General features: G+C 44.8%; 1 protein-coding gene across 3 annotated transcripts in view; it reads left to right on the top strand.

The window, feature by feature from the left end:
- TMEM132B (transmembrane protein 132B) overlaps positions 1-21,172 on the top strand; it is a 470,175-nt gene that overhangs the window by 216,040 nt on the left and 232,963 nt on the right. For all 3 annotated transcript variants that reach the window (XM_015431809.4, XM_074008385.1, XM_065525023.2), the window contains exon 3: positions 12,061-12,207. In XM_015431809.4, the coding sequence (XP_015287295.2) occupies positions 12,061-12,207 (147 nt within the window). The remainder of the gene's footprint in view (positions 1-12,060; positions 12,208-21,172) is intronic.

The following is a 21,172-nucleotide window of genomic DNA, read 5'->3' on the forward strand; positions in this document are numbered from 1 at the left end:
TAAGACATGGTCTAATTGTTATCTATTGGTGAATAGCAAAATTACCACAAACTTAAAGACTTAAAACATCACCCATTTATTATCTCATAGTTTCTGTGGGTTGAGAGTCCAGGCATGACTCAGCTGGGTCCTCGGCTTTGGATCTCACAGGCTGCAACCCAGGTATTGTCTGGGCAGTGTTCTCATCTGGAGGCTCGACTGGTGAAGAATCTGCTTCAAGCTGACTCAGTTGTTGGCAGAATTTATTTCCTTGTTGTGGTATGGCTGAGGGCCCTGGATTTTTGCTGGCTGGTGCCTGGAGGCTGCCCTCTGTTCCTAAAGCTCCCCTTCCCCCAGGTTATTGTCACATAGGTCTTCCAACCTGACTGCCTGTTTCTTCAAAGCCACCCAAGAACGTAGTTCTAGAGTCAGTCAGCTAGTGAGATGGTCTTATAAACCTAATGTGGTCATGGAGCAACATTCCAGTGCCTTTGCCATATTAAATTAGTTACAAGGATTTACCCAAGGGAAACAGAGTTACAAAGCTGTGATCACCAGGAGCCAGGAATCATAGCAGATCATCCTAAAGTTTATATACACATACATATGGCATGTACTGTCACCAAATGAGTGGCTAAGTAAAACATGCTTACTTAGAGTGGCTGGGTCCAGTCATTTTTTGCTAGGTTTAGATACTTAGGGCCAAGGCAGAGTTTTGGACTTGCTTATCTTGTTGCTATGGAAGATGTGAAGAAGGAAGTGTGTGTGTGTGTGTGTGTGTGTGTGTGTGTGTGTGTGTGTGTATTGAGGGATGGGCTATAGGAGAGACATGGAATGGATTACCTTTCAGAGACTCTAGAAGGAACCCACCCTACCAACACCTTGATTTCAGACTTCTGGCCTCCAGAACTGTGAGAGCGTAAGTTTCTCTTGTTGTGAGTCACCAGTTTGTGGTAATTTGTTACAATAGTTCTGGGAAACTAATACAGTTAGCATAGAACAGGAAAGATCCAACAGGCAGCTTTGGGGTAAACTTACTCTGTTTTATTGGCTGCGGAAGGTGTTGAGGTTTGAGACTGGCCAAGCGTCTATGAAGCTGGAGTCTGGGAAGAAAATATTGCATTGTAGAAGCTATCATTTGGTTGGGGAAACAACATAATGACTGTCTCATTGAGGCATAGATAAACAGGTTGAGGATCAGATCAGCTTCACAGGCTAGATGGAGCTTCCTGCATACATGAACCTACTGCTGTTTTCATACTCAGAGCTGCCTTGGATGGGGTGGAGCAGACATTTCTACAATTGTAGCTGCAATGATTATTCTTATCTGTAGCTCTCTCTTGCTTTGATGGGCTCCATTGACTACAAGTCGCCTCTCCCAGTTGCTGATACCTAGCCATCTCTCAAAAGGTAACAAACACATGAAATCAAGGCAGCTGTTGTAGTAGAAGCACTGAAATAACTAAAATCATTCTTTTTCTTGTAAAAATTTGAAATTTCTGATTTGTCCAAAGCTAGACATATAAGTTGCTTAGTATTTGACTTTCTTAGACAAGAGATTAAACTGAGCAATGAGACGAGAGAGTGGCAATAGCTTCTAGAAATCAGCACGTGTTTCCTGGGAAAGTTCTCACTGGCATGCAGATCCCCCTTCAAGTGTCCTGTTCTTGTAGCTGAGTTTCATGACTTCTAGCACTTCTCTCTGGTGGATGTGCTTTTCCAGCACCAGTTGTCTGTATGTCCATCAAGATGGCTCCTGTTCTGACTCACAGGCCCAAAATATCTGGGTTTCCAGCCCCCTGGACAGGAGCATGCAAGACTGGAGACCCCACCTGCTCTGTGGTCATCTTGGTAGGCCAGGCTCCTGCCCTCTGGATCCCTTGGACTCTCTTTTCCCTGCCCTGTAACCTGTTCAAGTTTAAATCTTTGCTTGAAAGGAGCTCTCAGTAGAGTCTGATGTTGCCAGCCTCCAGGTGCTTAGTGGGAGATGCAAGATTCTCTCTCTTTGGTTAATTTATCACAGGGAGAGTGGTTTGGTGGGAGAACCCCAATTAAAAGTATCTTTACAGTTTTCCTTAACCACACCCTGAAAATGCTCCTGTGCCTCAGGGCTGGGCTTATCTCAGAAAGGGTGTTGAATCTCTTTTGCATGACTCTGCTTGACAGAACGTGATGTCTGAGGTGCGTCCCAAAGAGTATTGCCCACAGAGTGTTCTGAGGACCCCCTGCATCAGAAGGGTAACTTGTTTAAAAACACAGCACTATGGGTCCTGCCCCCCCAGACCTATAGCATGGCAGTCTCTAGAGGTTGAGTCCAGATCTCTGTGCCATTACAAGTGGCACAGGTGATTCTGATATGCTTGAAAGTTTGAGAGCCTCTGGTCCACAGGGTTCTGATGCCTTCACACCCTCCCCTGCCCTTGGAATTTTTGGGGGATGTCTCTTACTGAGCATCTTCCACCCTTGAAGTCTCATATTCATGGGACATCCAGAGATGGATGACACCTTAGATAAAGACCCTTCATTCGAGCAATATTGATTAAGCTCCTCCCATTTGCCAGGCATGGTTCTCAGCACTATGGATAATGCAGGAAACAGAAACTGCAGCATCTTTGCTCTCCTTGGGCTTATATCTAGTGGGAGAGAAGATAATAAACAAGAGAAGCAAAGTGTACGTTGTGTACGGTTTAGTGCTAAGGAGAAAAAATAAAGCAGGAAACCAGCGATAGAAGTTGTTGAGGATAAGAGGGATTTGCCATTTTAGACTGGGTGGTCTAGGAAAGCTTCCCTGAGAGGTGACATTTGTCCAGATCTCAAGGAGATTAGGGAATGAGTCATGGTGGTGTCTGTGGGAGAGGCTTCCAGGCAGAGGGAATGGCAAGTGGAAAGGTTTAGAGATGAGATGGAATGTGCTGTTTTAGGAACCACGGGGAAGCCAGTGTTCTGTTCCCCACCAACATACAATATTAGCATATTTTCACACACATAAAATATACATTTTTATGAGCATTGCAATTCAAAGCTAGAAGGGTGTGATGGAGACATTTTCTTTTAGTATTTTTGGCTAATTAAAATTAATTGACTAAAAAGGGGAACCAAAATTTCATAGAAAATAATGACAAAAAACTTCATTGGGATATTTTTTTCTTCCTTGAGAAATGAAATAAAGATTATAATAAAAGTTTGTTTTATCTTATATTAAACAAAATTAGGGGTTGGCAATTCCCAATCTGTGCACTTTGAACCAAGAGTGCATGTTGGTAATTTGTCATTTTTTCTTCCAGTTTTCTATAACTGTACAGTATTGCAGTTTTCATTTCATGTTTGACATTGCCAGTAGGATCACAAAAAGGATCCATTTAGCGGGAATATTCGAGGGCTTCCCCAGTTTCCCCAAGAGCTTCATGACACTCGGCTACTGAATCCACTGTCTTCTGAAGCACCCATTGTCCTCGTTGCTTTTTCTCCTCTTCACTTGTTCACTATCTATATCTATATCTATATCTATATCTATATCTATATCTATGATGGAGTCTTGCTCTGTCACCCAGGCTGGAGTGCAGTGGTATGATCTTGGCCCACTGCAACCTCCGCCACCTGGGTTCAAGCAATTCTCCTGCCTCAGCCTCCGGAGTAGGTGGGATTACAGGCATCCACCACTACCCCCGGCTAATTTTTGTATTTTTGGTAGAGACAGGGTTTCGCCATGTTAGCCAGGCTGGTCTCGAACTCCTCACCTCAGGTGATCTGCCCACCTTGGCCTTTCAAAGTGTTAGGATTATAGGCATGAGCCACCATGCCTGGCCGGTAAATATATCTTGAGGGGTGATTGTAGACCCTGGCTTCATTCTCTTTGTCAATAGCTTTGCATGCATTTGTCCATCCTCTACTATTACAAGATTTGCAGTTTCACTTTGCAATGGATTTGCATCGCTTTTGCATTGTATTTATAGTTGGCAGTTAGCAGAATCTGACCAATCAAGATGGTAGAGATATTGAAGCAGTGGGCAGGGTAGATGCTGCTGTTATCTGAGGGCCATGTGTGGGAAGGGACTGACATCTGGAAGGGTCCAGTCATCGATGAGTAGTTTCTTGTTCTGCCAATTTATCCTTCCCTATGTAATCCCATAATTTCAAGGATTCATACAGCAAATGTTTATATAATGAAGACCCTATGGAAATACACATATAAATTTTTTTTTTTCCGTATGTCAGTCGTTATTATGTAAGTGAGACGAAAATGGTTCCTGTTTATTGGCCCCTGTGTTGTTTGTTTCTTCACAGTGGGCTGGGACCTGTTAGCTCAAAAGCCTGCTGGCACCAAACTCATATTTGTACACATCCAATTGTTTTAAACATAGCCCAAATAAACAGATTTTTAGACATTTGGAGCCTGCCTGTTTTGCATACCCTGCAAAACTGAGTCCAATGTCTGTTAGTTGTAAATAAGATAAACCTTTTAGCTCTAAAAGAACTCAAGCTGCAACCGCCCTTTAGAGCTCTCTGACCCAGAGACTCCCCACTGTGCTGCTGTGTGACATTATCTAGACATGTGAGCCCCTGTCTTGAATCCTCCTCTCTTCAGAGTTCCCTTTCCCTCCTCCCCTCTGGCTGGTGGCCCCTCATGCCACATCCTTTGGACAGTCTCATGCTGTGAGGAGCTCCTTTCATGTAAACCTGTCAAAGCGTTGCCCAAACAAAACTCGTTGTGTGCTACTGCCACCTTGTGGTCATATATTTTTCCATGCTCAGTGCCCAAATCCCGCAAACTCATTACAGTGGCGAGACCATTTATCTTTTCCACGTAGTTTTAGATATTGTAGTTTTTAAATAACAAGTGCTAAGAATATCACCAAGCCTAAAGATATTTCTCTAAAACAAACTTAATGAATATTCAAGACATAGATGTTCCTGGGCTTAAATTGTTCTAACAAAGATAATCTAAAATTAGGAAGGATTTGGACTAAGGACTGGGATTTAGAAACAATTGTATAACTTGTGTTTAAGGGAGAGGCACATGTCAATAGTCTGGTTTTAGGTTTGTGTTTTTGATAACCAGCATTCATTTGTTCTGTTGTAACTTGAATTTCCTTTCAGAAGCCACTCCTTGCTAACCTCTCCCATGTGATTAGGAGGGGGTTAACTTCACCCTTAGTGCAGGGATAGTTGTTGACCAGCTAAGCCCGTGAGCATTGTGCCTCTACCCTAGATGCCATAATGATTGGCTCAAGATTGAGCACTCAGTTTAATTCGGCCAGTGAAAACCTGTCTCCGGGATGTTTCATCCAAGTTAAAGAATTTTGCTTTTTTACTGTGGATGAGGATGTGAGATCTGGAGCTGCTGCAGCAACACTGCGACCATGAGAGATAGTTTATTGGTGAACAAAGCCCACATGCATGAGAGCTGAACAGGGTCCAGTGCCTAATGGAACTGGGGGTAACACTTGAACCTCTGTAGTGAGTTGCATCTGAATTTGGCCCTGCCTCTGGACATTTTCATGGACATGCACCGGAACTGGATTTTAAAAAATCAATTGCGACAGCCATGACATGTCCAAGAATTTGTTAGGTGTACAGCAATGTCCTTTGGGCCCAAACGATTGAGGACTGGATGTTCTCTAGAGCAGCCCTTATGAAATAAATGGATCTACTGTGGCAAATGGAGACATTTGCCTTGTCTAGGGATGTTAGAGGAATTTTCTGCTAAGGAAGAGGAGTAGGATCAGGAAATCGTATCTGGAGAAGAAGTGTTTAGAATCCTGGCTGGAGACTTAGGGTAGTTCCAAAGGACATCTCACAAGGTAGGAGGCTTAGATGCTTGTGTGTCTGATCTCTGGAGACCATATGGTAGTAGCATATTGTTAGGAAATTAATAATAGCTAACGCTGATCCACTTGTTTGTTCCAGGTGTTCTTCTAAGCACTTAATATACAGCAATTCACTTAATCTTCGTAATAGCAACACTGTAGGTAGACAGTGTTATTATCCACATTTTACAGATAAGGAAACTGAGTCACAGAAGTTCAGTGGCTATCCAAGGCCTCACAGCTAGTCCGTCTTGCAGCTGGAATTAAAATCTGGGAGTCTTGCTCCTAATCCTTCTCTCTCCGTCACCGTCCTGACATTCATTCCTGGGTGTATCCGGCTCTGCTAGGGAGGGAGGAATGGCCAGTGTTTCACTCCAAAGCAAATATATCAGAATTTATTTATTTTATTTTGTCAGTTTATTTTGTTTGTAGGTAAGCCACTGCTTTCCTAGACAGACTGTCTCACTCCCTTCTTTGATTCACAGATACAGCGTAACGTAATGGTAATAAACATGCCTGTAGCACTCCATCTGTGCCAGCACTTTATATTGTATTAGCTCACTGAACCCTTGCAGCAGCCTCACGAGATGGCCACTGTGTTAGCTTCCTGGGGCTGCCACAGCAAATGGCCACAAACGCGATGGCGTAAAACAGCAGAAATTTATTCTCTCACAGTTCTAGGAGGCCAGAGTCCCAAATCAATATGTCCGTAGGGTTGAGAAACCTTCTCATGCTTTTCTCCTACCTTCTGGTTGTTGCTGGCAGTCCTTCATGTTCCTTGGCCTATAGAAGCATAATGCCAGTCTCTCTCTGTCTCTCTCTGACTTCACATCGCTGCCTTCTTAGGTTCCCTGTCTGTCTCTCATAAAGACACCACCCATTAGGGTGGGATTTACAGCCCACCCTAAATCCAGGATGGTCTCATCTTGAGATTCCTAAGTAATTACATCACTGAAGACCCTGTGGCACAATAAGGTCACATTGTGAGGTTCTGGGTGGATATGAATCCCTGGCGGGACACTATTCAACCCCCTACAGACACTTATTTTTTCATCATTTGAGAGAGGAGGAGTCTCTGTATTGCAGCAGGAGTCAATGGCAGAGCCAGGACCTGAACCTGGCAGGCTGGTGTGAACACCTGTGCTGTGCTGGTCAGGTATAGAGGCCAGAAGGGCAGGCTCAGAAATGAGGAGCCCTGCACTCCATCCTGCCTCCACAATGACTCACCTTCTGATTTTGTTCCTGTTCCTTAATTGTTTGGTGCCACAGATTTCGCATTTGTAAATCTAGGATAATGAGACCTACTCATAGTGCTGTAAAGAGGATTAAATATGTTGATACAGGTAAAGCACGAGAAAATGTATGCAAAGCCCCTGGGAAAGTGTCTGGCTCAGGGGAGTGGCCTCAGTAAAGCTCAGCTATTATAATCCACAATATTCCTGAGCGGCGCTAGGATGCACATGGCTGCTGGCATCTTGCAGCTGCCAGAGTTTGGACAGGACAGTTTATTATCATCAAGGTGTTTCGTAGTATTGTCATCAGATGGTTGTGAATTCTAATTGTAGCTTTCCTTACTTCTTTTGGAATATTTATTAGTTCAGAGTTCAGTTTCCTGAACTAATAAGGAACTAAGTTCTTCCATTGTGGGCTGTTTGGTTAACTCAAACGTTAGTAGACATGCTTAACTAGATCATTTTGCTAGTGAATTTCCAGTAGACTGTGAGTACCTTCTACAGTCCAAACAGGAATCTTCTTTATCTCCTCTGGCTAAAGCAGAATGCAAAACTTCCCTCCCCAGGTCGTACCCACACAATTTGCCTGTCTAGTGACGCTCATCAAGTTTCCTCATGTGGAAAATGGAAGCAGAAGCGATACTACCCCCACGGGGTTGCACGAGGTGTCCGTGTATTAGCAGTGCAAGGTGGCGGACCGTGCCTGGCTTCCAGAAGGGGCTCGAGACATTTCAGCATTTGCGAACAAGTTCTTTTTCTACTGTGAAATGGGTACTGGGGGAAGGTGAGCTACAGTCTCAGTCTGTGGCCAAAACCATCTGAGACTCACTGCTCTGAACTGAGCCATGCTCCTTTTTGCATTTCCAAGCGCTTCATGCGTAATACCTGAAAGTCAAGAAATCCTCTTTAAACATTGGAGGACTGGGTGCATGATATGGGGTATAAAAATATTTCACAGCCTTGATGGCATGAGTTCTAATTGCACGCTTCCTTCTCCAGCCCCCGCCCATGGCAGACAGTGAAAGACTTGACCCACCCGCTGAAAAGCTGGGAAGGTCTCAAGACCACCCTCACTTCTGATGTCATCTGCAAGTCTGGAGGGTCCCCAAGACCACCCTCAGGTTCCAGAGAACTCAGAAAAGCTGTTGTACTTATAAATATTGTTTATTCCGGTGAAAGGATGCACACTAAGTTCAGCCAAGGGAAGCAGTGCATAGAGTAGGATCCAGTAGAGGTCCAGGGGCAAGCTCCCAGTTGACCTTTCCCAGTGGAGTCGTGTGGACAGCATTCGCTTCTCCCAGAGCTGATGTTCAACAACAGGCACAGAGTGCTGCCAACCGGGGGAGCTCACCCAAGCTTGGTGTCTAGAGCTTTTTTTTTACCAAGGCCCCAGGTAAACAAAGACATTCTTATCAGGCAACGGTCAGCTTGTCCCAAGTCCTGCCTCCCTGCCTTCCTCGGGTCCCCTGGACCTGTTAAGGACCAGTGAGTACAAATTAATGGCAAGCACTGTGTTTCCTCAGCCCCTGCCAGGGCACCCCCCATGCTAGGAAATGCTCTGTGGAAGACTTGGACTGTCTCCCCGCACTGGACCCTCTGCTTCTCAGACTCTGAGGAAGAGTTGGCCCACTGTGAGAGTCTCTGTCGGGATAAACCAGAGCCAGAAGCCCAGTGGAAGAAGCACTGTGCACGGAATCCCATGAATCAGCTCAGAGCTGATGAGTGAGGAAGCCCCTGAGGACGAGGGGACCTGTGTCTTAGTTCTGGGTCAGAATAAAAGAAGGAACAAAAATCTCACAGAAGATCCTTGAGTGAGTACGTGTTGTATCCCCAAGACTGAAGGGAGAGGGGCCTGCAATGAGGGCTCAATTAAGGAGCTAAAATGTGAGACATTATTGTCTCCAGACTTAACTATTGAGGCATTTGTCAGGCAATAAATGATGCAATGTGGGTCATAAAAGAAATCTTCTGTTAATGGACCGGTGCATGAGAGAAAGGAGTAGGATTTGGAGTGAGGGGATCTGGTTTCGAATCCTGGCTCTGCCAGAACCAGCTGTGTGACCTTCAGCCGGTCATGCGTTGTCAGGTGGGAGGGTCTGATTTGTTCATCTGGGCGTTGAGGACAACGGTGACAGGCCTGGCCGCACGGCTGCTTGGTGAAAGAACTCTGTGGGAGAGTGAGAAAAGCTATTATGGTAGTAAGTACCGATAGGAAGGAGGCGGTGTGTGGACAGCGGAAGGGACTCTGTTTCTCTAGATACGACTCTGGAACATTCTCTGCAGTTGCCCCTTTGGCAACAAGATGGGATGGTTGGGGGCAGGGACAGAACAGGATGCCTCTATTTGTGGTTTGTATAAATTAATTCCTGGAACATCATGACAGCAAGAAAGAAAGCTTTGTAAGTAGCAGATTTGGACCCCAGAATTCAGCAGAAGAATGATCAAGTCAAGGCAAGGCATGGCATCTGAGTCGCCGGGAATTGCAGGCATTGCAGTGACTTTTTGGCATGTGCAGGAGCAAGCAGAAGGATGTCTTAGAGTCTGTGTAAAGACCTACAGGAAGGGGAGAAAGGGAGGCAGAAACATTCCATTTTCTTCAATGAGATAAGCAGACATTTGAATCCCCTAATTCTACAGCCTCAGGGTTCCTTACGGTGGGGGGTAAAGTTGGGGCTTTCCTCAGGTTTGAGAATCTCTCTCCTGCTTGAATTCTGCCATGAGAGGCCGCCTTCCTTGGGCCTTATAGGTGTTTTGATTTGATTTTGATACATTCTATTTTTTTAAAGTTTCAGTCATTCCTGGGAGGGGTCATTTTTCACCTGTGGTTTTTTCCCCCCCATTTTCTTTTTTGTATTGAGGTAAAATTTACATCACATAAAATTAGCCATTTCACTGGCATTTAATATATTCACAGTGCTGTTGGACCACCGTCTTTGTTTACTTCCAAAACACTGTCGTCATCCCAGAAGGAAACTGGGTACCCGTTAGCTAGGCAGCTACTCCCCATTTCCCCCGGCCTCACTTTTCCCCAGTCCCTGGAAACCACCAGTCTGCTTTCTGTCTATGGATTTACTTTCTGTATGTTTCATCTGAATGCAGTCATTTACTATGTGGCCTTTTGTGTCTGGCTTCTTTCACTCAGCATCACGTTATCGAGGTTCATCACATGGCACGTGTCAGAACTTCATCTCTTTTTATGGCTGAATAATATTCCATTGTATGGATAGACCACATTTTATTTATCCATCCATCATAGATGGGCATTGAGTTGTTTCAGCCTTTTAGGTATTGCCCACAGTGCTGCTGTGAACATGAGTCTACAAGTGTTTATTTGAGTGCCTGTTTTCAATTCATTTAGGTATATACCTAGGAGTGGAATTGCTAGGCCGTATGGTAATTCTATGTTTAACTTTTGGAGAAACTGGAAAACTGTTTTCCACAGTGGTTGTACCATTTTACGTTCCCAGGAGCAGAGAATGAGGGTTCCAATTTCTCTACATCCTCACCAGCACTTAGTATCTGTCTTTTTTATTGTAGCCATTCCAATGGGTATGAATTGGTATGTCATTGTGGTTTTGATTTGCATTTCCCTGATGACTAATGATGTTGTTGAGGATATTTTCATGTGTTTATTGGCCGATTATATAACTTTGGAGAAATGTCTAGTCAAGACCTTTGCCGAGTTTTTCATTATGTTATTTGCTTTTGTTGTGATTTTGTAGGAGTACTTTATATACGCTGAATGCTAGGCCCTTATCAGATAGACAGTTTGCATATATTTTCTCCCATTCTGTAGGTTGTCTTTTCGCTTTCATTCACTTGTTTTTAAATAGTGTCCTAGACCTGCTGCTATGTGTGGATTTGATTAATTAATCTTGGAGGGAATCTTTGCTTCCCATCAATCATTTCTTGGTGGTGCTGGGATGTCTGGCTGAATGCACCTGTCTTTGCTGACACTCCTCTAACTCCTCCATATAATATTTGGCTGCCTTTGGTATCCCTTTTTTGTTCGTGGGAGAGGGTGCCCAGGGTCTCACTGGGGCCTTTTCTTGTGGGTCCACAGGCTTCTGGGAAGCAGAAGGGAGCTGGTCACCTTCCCAGCCCAGCATGCACTGACCTCTGCAGCATTAGTTCACAGCATTAGTTCACATCCCCAGAAGTCCCAGCAGGCCCTTGTGGTGATACCTGTGTTCAGTGAAGGCATAGTAAGCAGTGGGCACCCCACGGCCTGCCTTCATCCTTGACCCTCCAGATGCATACACAGCATTGGGCCAAGCCCCCAGGTTGCCCTGGGAGAACATGGATGTTGTCCATGGACTCCCTGCTGTTATCGAGGAGATGTTTTCTGGTTAGTAGCTACGTGAGGATCATTTCAGGAGCAGTGTACAAAAAGAAAGAAACCCAGACTGTGAGCTCTCCTTGGCCTTTTCTCAATGGCAACACACTTGGGTCTTTGATTCTTCCTGGTGGAACTGTGTTCTGTGAACATTGTGCCAGGCAGCACCTGGTCCCGTTATCCCGCCTGAATGCCACGTTTGTTCTTCAGACACCTGAGGACTGGGTGCTCCTGTCCATTCCTGCTCCCAGAGTGCCCAGTGCAATGGCCTCCTCTTCCATCCCCTGGGCTGTGCGATCTTCTGGCCTTGTACAGCCCACCCCGCGTCTTAAAGACTCTTCTCCATCTCCAGGTGAAGAACAGGCCTTGCAGATCCATCTCTCCTGCCCCGAGGCATCTGTCTCATTTGCATCTTGCTGGGGTCCCTGGAGCAGCAAGTGATCTGGTTCCCAGCACACTGATTAAACAGAAAATTAACGCACATGGCAAAAGCTGGGGCTCCTACTTCCAGGCACTTGTAAAAATTACAAGACACTTCGTTTTTAAAGGAAAGTCACTTGCCACCACCCTTCCCCACATCTCCCAGAGGAAGGGGGCGACGTTACACATACTTTCCCGGTGATCTGCTCTAGTGCCATATTTTATTACCTGTTTCAAACTAAAATGGTTTTATTATATATAGTATCATTGTTTTCCCACCCCACAGAATTAAGGCGGCAGCAGGTGTGAAGATAATGGCAGTGAGAGTCAGCAGTGAGGACCAATGGGCAGTCCAGGAGGAAATTGATAATGGCAGCACTCAGACGTCGGCCACCCTCACCTGCATGGGCCATCGCCCGGACACGCAGAGCAGGTAAGCGTGGAGATCCCCAAAGCACCTCGGCAGCGGGGAGGAGGGGAGCGGCTGCCAGAGCTGATAGCAAAATAATGCGCGTGTGGATAAAGCGATGCCTCTGCATTTAATGCGCAACGGTTTCCTTTGCGCTCATCAGCGTAGCTCAGCCGCGCCGCTTCTGAATGGCTCCATTACTGAGATATGCCACGGTATCGAGGCTTCTATCCTTGATGCTCTTCACACATAAATGACCTAATTAGGTCGGCAGTCTCAAAAATCACCAGAGTTCACATCTGTCACAGCGTCGAGTTTGGTAACCGCATTTTAAATTTTTATCTTTATTATTACTGTTGTTATTGTTTGCAGCGAAGAGTTGAAGAAGGAAATGGGGGAAATAAAAATGATTTAAGAGGCAAAGGGAAAATGTACTTAGTAATGAGTAAACCAAGGGTAGCTTTAGCTATCGGGCATTTGTCCCTTAGTGCTTAAATATAGTCATTTTGCTGATATCACACTTGGGAATTGGCACATGGCCTCAGAATCTTAATTTGAATGAACTTGGCATTGCTGGAAGGCAGCCTGTCTTCTCCCATTCAGACACCAACCTTGGGCTTTACAGGGCTGAACTCACCTGGACCCAGAGAGAGGTGATCACGTGTCACCTCATATCAGGACACCCGGCAGGTAGAAAGAGCTCTCACCTGTGTTGCAACCGCCTTCCCTACACAGTCCCGTTGCCTCTATTTTCTTCTTGTTTCATTGAACACCAGTCTTCTATGAGATTGCTTCACTGGGAGGGCTAACAAGTTTTGCTGGACATGTGGCCTCCTGCTTTAAAACCTCTGGCTCCTACTTCTCCTGGGAGGGGGCTCAGACTCCTCAGCTTAGCACATGAGCCCCTTCCGAGTCTGCCGCTTATCACCATATATTGTCACAACCAGTTCTCTTTCTTCCCTAGTCTTTAAACTCTTCAAGGCCTGCAGCGTTAGGAATGGGGGAGGCCTTCCGTGAATGAATGAGGGTCTGGGCAGAGGGGAGCATGAGAAATGGAGGGTCTTTTCCAATGAGTTGCTGGCAAGTGCTGTCTCTTCTTGGGTGACCCCAGCCAACCTCAGCTAGAACTCTCTTCTGCTGGCTTTTGAAGATCTCTTTCAGAGGGAGAGAAGTGACTCAGACGGAGTGGTCCAAAGCCTTCCATTAGGAATCACTGACCAAGTGATCTGGATGCCTCTTACTGTAAACTCTACGTTCCGGTCATCATTCTCTACATTTATCCACAGAGTTTTCAGCCCGCAACCCCGCTTGACCCGTGGTTTCCCTGCAGATTTGTATCTGCCTGCCAGACACTCCTAAATTCCGGGTTGTTAAAGTTTCTAGGGAGCCTAGGATTTTTACATTTGCTTAGGTGCTTTCAGTTGCAAGTCATAGAATATTTACCTAAAAGTGGCTACTGCAGCAGGGTTTTATCATCTCACATAAAAGAAATTGAGAGGTAGATGGTGCCATGGATGGTGAATCCAGCAGCACAACGGTGTCTCCTGGGTGTTTTCTGTCTTCCCACTCCAGTGGACCCAGTGCCCTGACTGTCACTCTCCAGCTTGTGTTCCTCATGGTCACAAGACGGCTGCAGCTGTTCCAGGCATCACAGACTCACCCAGCGATATCTAAAGACTGGAAAGGGGTGGGGAGTGGGTCTCTCTTCATGTGTCCCTTTTTACCAGGGAAGAAAACCTTTCCAACAATATCCATGGAAGTCTTCCCTTTAGATCTTATCAATACGCAGTGGGTTCCACGCTTTTGCCCAAGAGGCAGGGCACCCTTGGAAAATGAGTATCTGGTATTATTTCCAGGCTTTGTAGTGGGAAATGGTCTCTGTTGCCAGGGAATGAGGATGGGAGAATGGGTGCCTGCTGGGTGGTTGGCTCACAGTGTTTGCCACACTCTTTGAAGCTGGCTTCTGTCAAAGGTTGTAGCTTGATTCTTTACTTTGCCTGGGGGCCCTGTGTGTTTGTATTCCCAGTGGCAGACTTCCTCTTGGTTGCTGGGCTTGTCAGGTGGCTTTATGTCCCTGCAGGTGGAGAAGTTCGGGGGTGGCCTGGTACCAGGAATGTAGAGTCAGGTGCTCAAGCAGTATCCTTAGCAACCTGTCTCCCTGGTTTGGCTTTTTCTCAGACAGGCCCTTCCCTCCTGGAGGCAAGATGACTGCCAGCAGCTCCCAGCAAACATCTGCTAACTTGGTCACTTCAGGGAGAAAGCTGCTGTCCCCAGACAGGCCAGGCACAAGTCCCAGTGCTGGTCACCACAGACTCTGTTTGGCATAACTTAGATTGTGCACCCACCCTGAACCAATCACTATAACCAGCCCTGAACCAGGGGTTTTGACCAGCGCTAATGGAAGAGCTTAGGCAGATAATAGGGGAGGGATTGTAGGTGGGCAGCAGATGCTGACGGGGACAGGAGCTGGAGTGGGCGCCACCCCAGTTACCTTAGCCTCATGCCTCCTGCTGTTGTGAGTCCAAATGGGATTTTCTGGCTCCCTGCCCTCAGAAATCACTGTCTGGGTACATAATGGTGATATCCATGGTCTATGCTTAGGACATTAATTTTGTTGATATATTTGACTGACCAAGTGGTAATGTTTTAAATTGAAGAGCAACCTGGGCCATGGTTATCACTTTTTGGTTCTGTGAGAATCAGTTTTGTATTCTCTTTAGAAAAGATTAAAAAAAAAGGTTACAGGGGAAAAAAGTAAAGTAGTTATATAAGCAGAGTTACATAATTATGAGACACTCTCACATCGTCTCATAAAGGAGAAAGGGTGTCCTCTTTCTCCTTCTCTTTCTCCACATTTAGTATCTGACCTCCCTTGGATCCTAAGAAGGGCAGGGATTGTCACTTTGGCATGACAATCTATGTTTACCTAATCTCGCAAAACCCATTCCATCATCTAAATAAATAATTGCTTCTTTTTATCCCTTTTTTTGTTGAATTGTAATATCAAATGAGGTGTGAAGTACAGGCTCGTGGACCATGCTTGCCGGCTAACAAAGTGAATATATGAATATATCCTCAACAAAACACCCTGCAGAAAGCTGTAATCTCTGAATTGTGACAACCTTGAGTGGAATAGAGTTTTTGATAGAATATAATGTACAAACTGCCTGAAATTCTGTGATAAGAATTAGAAATGTGTTGTATGGGAAGACCCGACGTGCTCGGTTAGAAAGGCAGTAAAGATCTTAATTTAAAATATTTTAATGAACACTCATTGTGAGGAAATGTGAGTAATAAAGATGAAATCCACAAGATAAAGAGTGGTGTTGCCAAAAGAGGAGAGAGGAGATTAGGAAAAAAAAGCAAATTTGAAAGTGTTCAGAACAGATAACACTGAACCAAGGGAAATGAAAGCTGGATGATGGACTATTTGCATGGAAGCCACGTGCAGCCAGGTAGGTTGAGATGAGGTTGTTCTTTGAATGATTCTCGTCTGGCTCTTGGGACCCAAACCTCAGAGAAAATAAACTGCAACTTTTTATGTGGTCAGAAACCACAAGACAGAGCCCATTCTTTTCTAAAAACTCGAATAGAGGGAGATAAAAGCTCAGAGGATAGGCAAGCAACAGCCCTAAAATAGATTTCTTCAAAAAAACAGGCGCACCCATTTGCTGTAACCCAACTCAAGGTAAAGTCAAGATCCAATCCAGATGTTCACTGTGAAGGGTACTGTATTAGTCCGTTCTCACACTGCTGATGAAGACATACCCAAGACTGGATAATTTATAAAGGAAAGAGGTTTCATTGACTCACAGTTCCACGTGGCTGGGGAGGCCTCACAATCAGGGCTGAAGGCAAATAAGGAGCAAAGTCACATCTTACATGGTGGCAAGTAAGAGAGCTTGTGTCAGGGAACTCCCTTTTATAAAACCGTCAGTTCTCATGAGACTTATTCACTGTCACAAGAATAGCATGGGAAAAACCCACCTCCATGATTCATTTACCTCCCACTGGGTCCCTCCCATGATGTGGAAAATATGGAAGCTACAATTCAAGATGAGATTTGAGTGGGGACACAGCCAAACCATATCATTCCACCCCTGGCCCTCCCCAAATCTCATGTCCTCACATTTCAAAACCAGTCATGCCTCCCCAACAATCTCCCAAAGTCTTAACTCATTTCAGCATCAACTCAGAAGTCCACAGTTCAAAGTCTCATCTGAGACAAGGCAAGTCCCTTCTGCCTGTGAGCCTGTAAAATCAAAAGCAAGTTAGTTACTTCCTAGATACAATGAGGGTACAGGCATGTGGTAAATACAGCTATTCCAAATGGGAGAAATTGGATAAAATGAAGGAACTACAGGCCCCATGGAAGTCTGAAATCCAGTGTGGCAGTCAAAGCTCTAAAATGATCTCCTTTGACTCTGTGTCTCACATCCAGGTCACACTGATGCAAAAGGTAGGTTCCCATGGTCTTGGGCAACTCTGCCTCTGTGGCTTTGCAGCATACAACCCTCTTCCTGGCTGCTTTCATGGGCTGGTGCTGAGCGTCTGCAGCTTTTCCAGGCACACGGTGCAAGCTGTCAGTGGATCTATCATTCTGGGGTCTGATAGACAGTGGCCCTCTTCTCATAGCTTCACTAGGCAGTGCCTCAGTGGGGACTCTGTGTGGGGGTTTCCACCCCACATTTCCGTTCCATACTGCCCTAGCAGAGGTTCTCCATTAGGGCTCTGTCCCGGCAGCACACCTCTGCCTGGACATCCAGGCATTTCCATACATCCTCTGAAATCTAGGCAGAGGGTCTAGATTCTTAACATGTGGCCCAACACCACATGTAAGCTGCTAAGGCTTGGGACTGGCACCCTCTGAAGCCATGACCCGACTTTTACGTTGGCCCCTTTTAGTCATGGCTGGAGTGACTGGGACACAGTGCACCAAGTTCCTAGGCCGCACAGAGCAGGGGGGTCCAGGCCAGGCCCACAAAAGAAACAATTTTTTCCTCCGGGCTTCTGGGCCTCTGATGGGAGGGGCTGCCAGGAAGGTCTGTGACATGCCCTGGAGACATTTTCCCCATCGTCTTGGTGATTAACATTTGACTCCTCATTATGTTTGCAAATTTCTGCAGCCAGCTTGATTTTCTCCTCAGAAAAAGGCTTTTTCTTGGATATGGGAGCTATAATTCAATACGAGATTTGAGTGAGGACACAGCCAAACCATGTCAGCTACCATACTGGAAAATCTGGAAAATCCAATCTTTCAGGAGTTTTTCTTTGCCTACCCTAGTCTAGAAAAATATTATAACCATTTAGCAGAGGGAAAGGTCGTCCTTTTAATTAACTGAACTAATTCATTGTTTTTTGTGAAACTTAACATTTGGCCATCAAACAAAAAACAATGTTGACATAAAAAGACAGTTACCCCGGTGTGTGATGTTCCCCTTCCCGAGTCCAAGTGATCTCTATCACGGGGAGGGGGGAGGGGGGAGGGATTGCATTGGGAGTTATACCTGATGTAAATGACGAGTTGATGGGTGCTGACGAGTTGATGGGTGCAGCACAGCAACATGGCACAAGTATACATATGTAACAAACCTGCACGTTATGCACATGTACCCTAGAACTTAAAGTATAATAATAAAAAATAATTAAAAAAAAAAAGACAGTTACGTATCAAGTGTCATTGTATGGATTTGTGAAACATGGACCAGCCTGAATCTTTCATTGTGCTGAAGGATTCTTATTCAAGTTTAAGAAAAGAAGAAAGGAGACAGTTGAATGATTATAACAGCTGCCTCTATTTCAACAAAGTAAAAGTAGTTCTTCTTACCTGACCCCATTTGTGTTAGTCTCTCTCCTTCTATAAAATACTTTGTTGAAAGGTAAAGGTTAGAACACACAGAACATGTTCATATGTCTTTGAGGACAATTTTGTGTGATTCTGTTTGTCCATTTCTCATTTTATTTAAAAAATCTATTGAAAAACCATATGACTCTTGTTAGGTGCCAGGCACTATGTTATATCTTTTAGGTGAATACAATTTTAAAAATCAGAACTATTAGAACCCTGCGAAGTGGATATGGGATGTTATTATATTATTCCCATTTAACAGTTGTGTAAATTGAGACAGTTAAATGATTTCCTGAGGCCTCAGAGCCGGTATGTGGTCAAAGCAGTCCGACTTTAGAGTCCACGCTTAAACCGCCACCTGGGCTCCTCAGAAGGCGTGGCAAGGTGCCTGTGCTGTGAGCTGTGGTCGCATCCTCCTGCTGTTGCCCAAACAGCTTTCAGCTTTCTCGTTCCCACAGGACCGAAAACTCACTAAAAGCAGTGCCCACAGCACCAGCAGGCCCTCTGGCATGTGGAAATAGGAGAGGTAGGTGGTCAAAGAGTGGCCCCTCAAAAGACATGTCCATGTCCTCATCCCCAGAACTTGTGAATGTGACCTTATTTGGAAAAAGCATCTTTGCAGAGGTCATTAAGTTATAAGGATCTTGAGATGAGATCATCCTGGATTGGCTGAGTGGACCCTAAATCCAATGACTGGTGTCGTTTTAAGAGACACACAGAGGAAACGGCCACGTGGTGACAGAGGCAGGGATGTGAGTGATACAGCCATGGCTGTGGAAACCAAGGAGCGCTTGGAGCCACCCAAAGCTGGGAGGCGAGGCACTGATTGTCCTCTGGAGCCCTTGGCAGGAGCATATTTCTTTTGACATATTGGCTTTGGATCTCCGGCTGCCGGAAGTGTGAAAGAGTAAGTCTCTGTTGTTTTAAGCCAACAAGTCTGTGAGGATTTATAACAGCAGCCCCAGGAGACTAGTCCGGGGCGTAAAGAATACCTGTTGAATAAGCAGGTTGAGGCGGCCCAGTCCTGGATGCCCATCAATCACCTGGGAGTCTTTACAAAGTGCAGACCGTCCCGGATGCGGATTCCCCAGCCCTTACCCTGGTAGGCTACAAGCATTGGCCTTTGAAGAAAAGCATCCAGGTGATTTTAATGTGCAGCCCGGGCTGAGAATTCCTGGGAGACATGAATGAATGAAAATTCGTTTAAGCCCCGGGAGAAGATAACAATACTTAAACGATTTTAGGATTTGAAAACAATGGATTTGAGATACACAGTTCTTAGATTTACAGTCGCATTTGCCACTGGACACTTGGAGACCTCTGAGTACCGGCTACTTCAGGAGTTCAAAGCCGGGATCCCATGTCGATCATATCCCCCATGTAGGGAAATGCATCGTGCACAGGGCACCTGCCTGTAGGGAGAGCCACACTTAACAGAGAGGAGGCAGGTTTGTTTTTGTTTGTTTTTATTCATGCTAGAAAGTGGCAACAGAGTCCTATAAGAAATGGAGGACTCCTCCCTGACCCCTTCAAAAAGCCAAGGACTGCAGAAGAAAAGAAAAAAGAAACATTTAAAAACACTCCGCTTATTTTTTCTAACCAGTGGGAAGCACTTTGAATTTATGCTGCCGGCCAGTTTCATCATAAGTATAACAAAAGGCTTCTTACTTCAAAAGTAATAGATGGTTCAATTGTAGAAAATTTAGAAAATACAATTGGGTAGAATGGAGAGGATAAAAGTAATCTCCAAACCTATGATTGAAAGGGTAATAACTGTTAATATTTTGAGTATATTGGTATTCTATGTGTTCACATCTATATACAGAAATACGTTATTTCTGTGCATATTAGACTTGCTCATTTAGCTTTGAAAGCTGTTGTTTTCTGTAATAATAAAGAATAAATATACAGTAACATCTTTTCATGTCATTGAGTATTTAATTATAATGATGATTATCAAACCCTTTAAAAAAAATTGGTCAAAGTGGTTAACCCTTTTCCCAGAAAAATGCAAATACACACACATAAACAGTTTTTCCAACAATTTCAAGATTTGTGGAGCCCTTCAATGAATCTGTAATTTTTAATGTATAATATTCTATTGCTATTATAGCAGCATATTCTATTCATTTCCCATATTTCACTTTTTCCCCCTTTTAAACATTGCTATTGGCCATTTTTATGAGGTTGTATCTTTTTCTTGTTAAACATTCCTTTAAAATATTTTTTCTTTTGAAGCATAAAATGTCTGTCAAATATCTTTGTAGATAAGTCTGTAGGAGGGAAAGCTAGACATGAACTGGTGGGTCAAAATACATGATGCATTTTTAAGTTCTGGATGCTTTGGTGAGCTTGTCCTGCCTGTTTACAGGGCTCTGTGTGTGCCCAGTGCTCGCTTCCTTTGCCAACAGTGGGCATTACCTTAAAAAAATTAATTGGATAGTTGAAATATGGTTATCTTCTTATGGGCATAATTTGCATTGACATAATTTCTGGTTACATTTAGTAACTTTTCCTGTGTGTGTTTGCCAATGTTTTTCCCTACTTGGTTGCCTTAATTTTGCACTGTGTTGTTACTTTAGCAAGATTTTAGGTTTGTGCGTTTTCAAATGTAGTCATTGTTTTCTTTAAGGCAAAGACTCTAATATGGAGGAGGATGGAGCAGGCCTAGCGGAATGCCAGAGAGGCTGTGCCAAAATCCATTCATCAGCCTGAGCCCCTCAGTGGTTAGGGAGAACCAGTGGCTGATGCTAGTTAAAGCAGTAAAGGCAGATTTTATTCAGAGACTCTTCCTCCAACAGTGGAAAAGAGACCTCCGTGTAGAGGGGGACTCAATTGTGAATACAGTGGAGACAACTGGGGATTTATAGCCAAGGAAAGGAGGAGGGGAGGAGGGTGAATGAGGGGTAGGCGGATGACAGATTACTAAGAGGAGACAGCAAGGATAGGGGGATTCTTGCTAAGCCTACTTAGGATTCTTGCTGAAGGCAGCCAGATATCAAGGGTGGGGGATTCTGTCTAAACAGACTTAGCAGATTCTTCCTAAAATTGGGATATGTGAGTCCAGCACGGATGGGGAATGGGGTGGGGAGGAGGTGGTGGAGGATAGGTTTGAGACCAAGTCAGGGCTCAGAGGTGCCT

This window comes from Macaca fascicularis, chromosome 11 (genome assembly GCF_037993035.2).
Source record: "Macaca fascicularis isolate 582-1 chromosome 11, T2T-MFA8v1.1".
Taxonomy (NCBI): domain Eukaryota; kingdom Metazoa; phylum Chordata; class Mammalia; order Primates; family Cercopithecidae; genus Macaca; species Macaca fascicularis.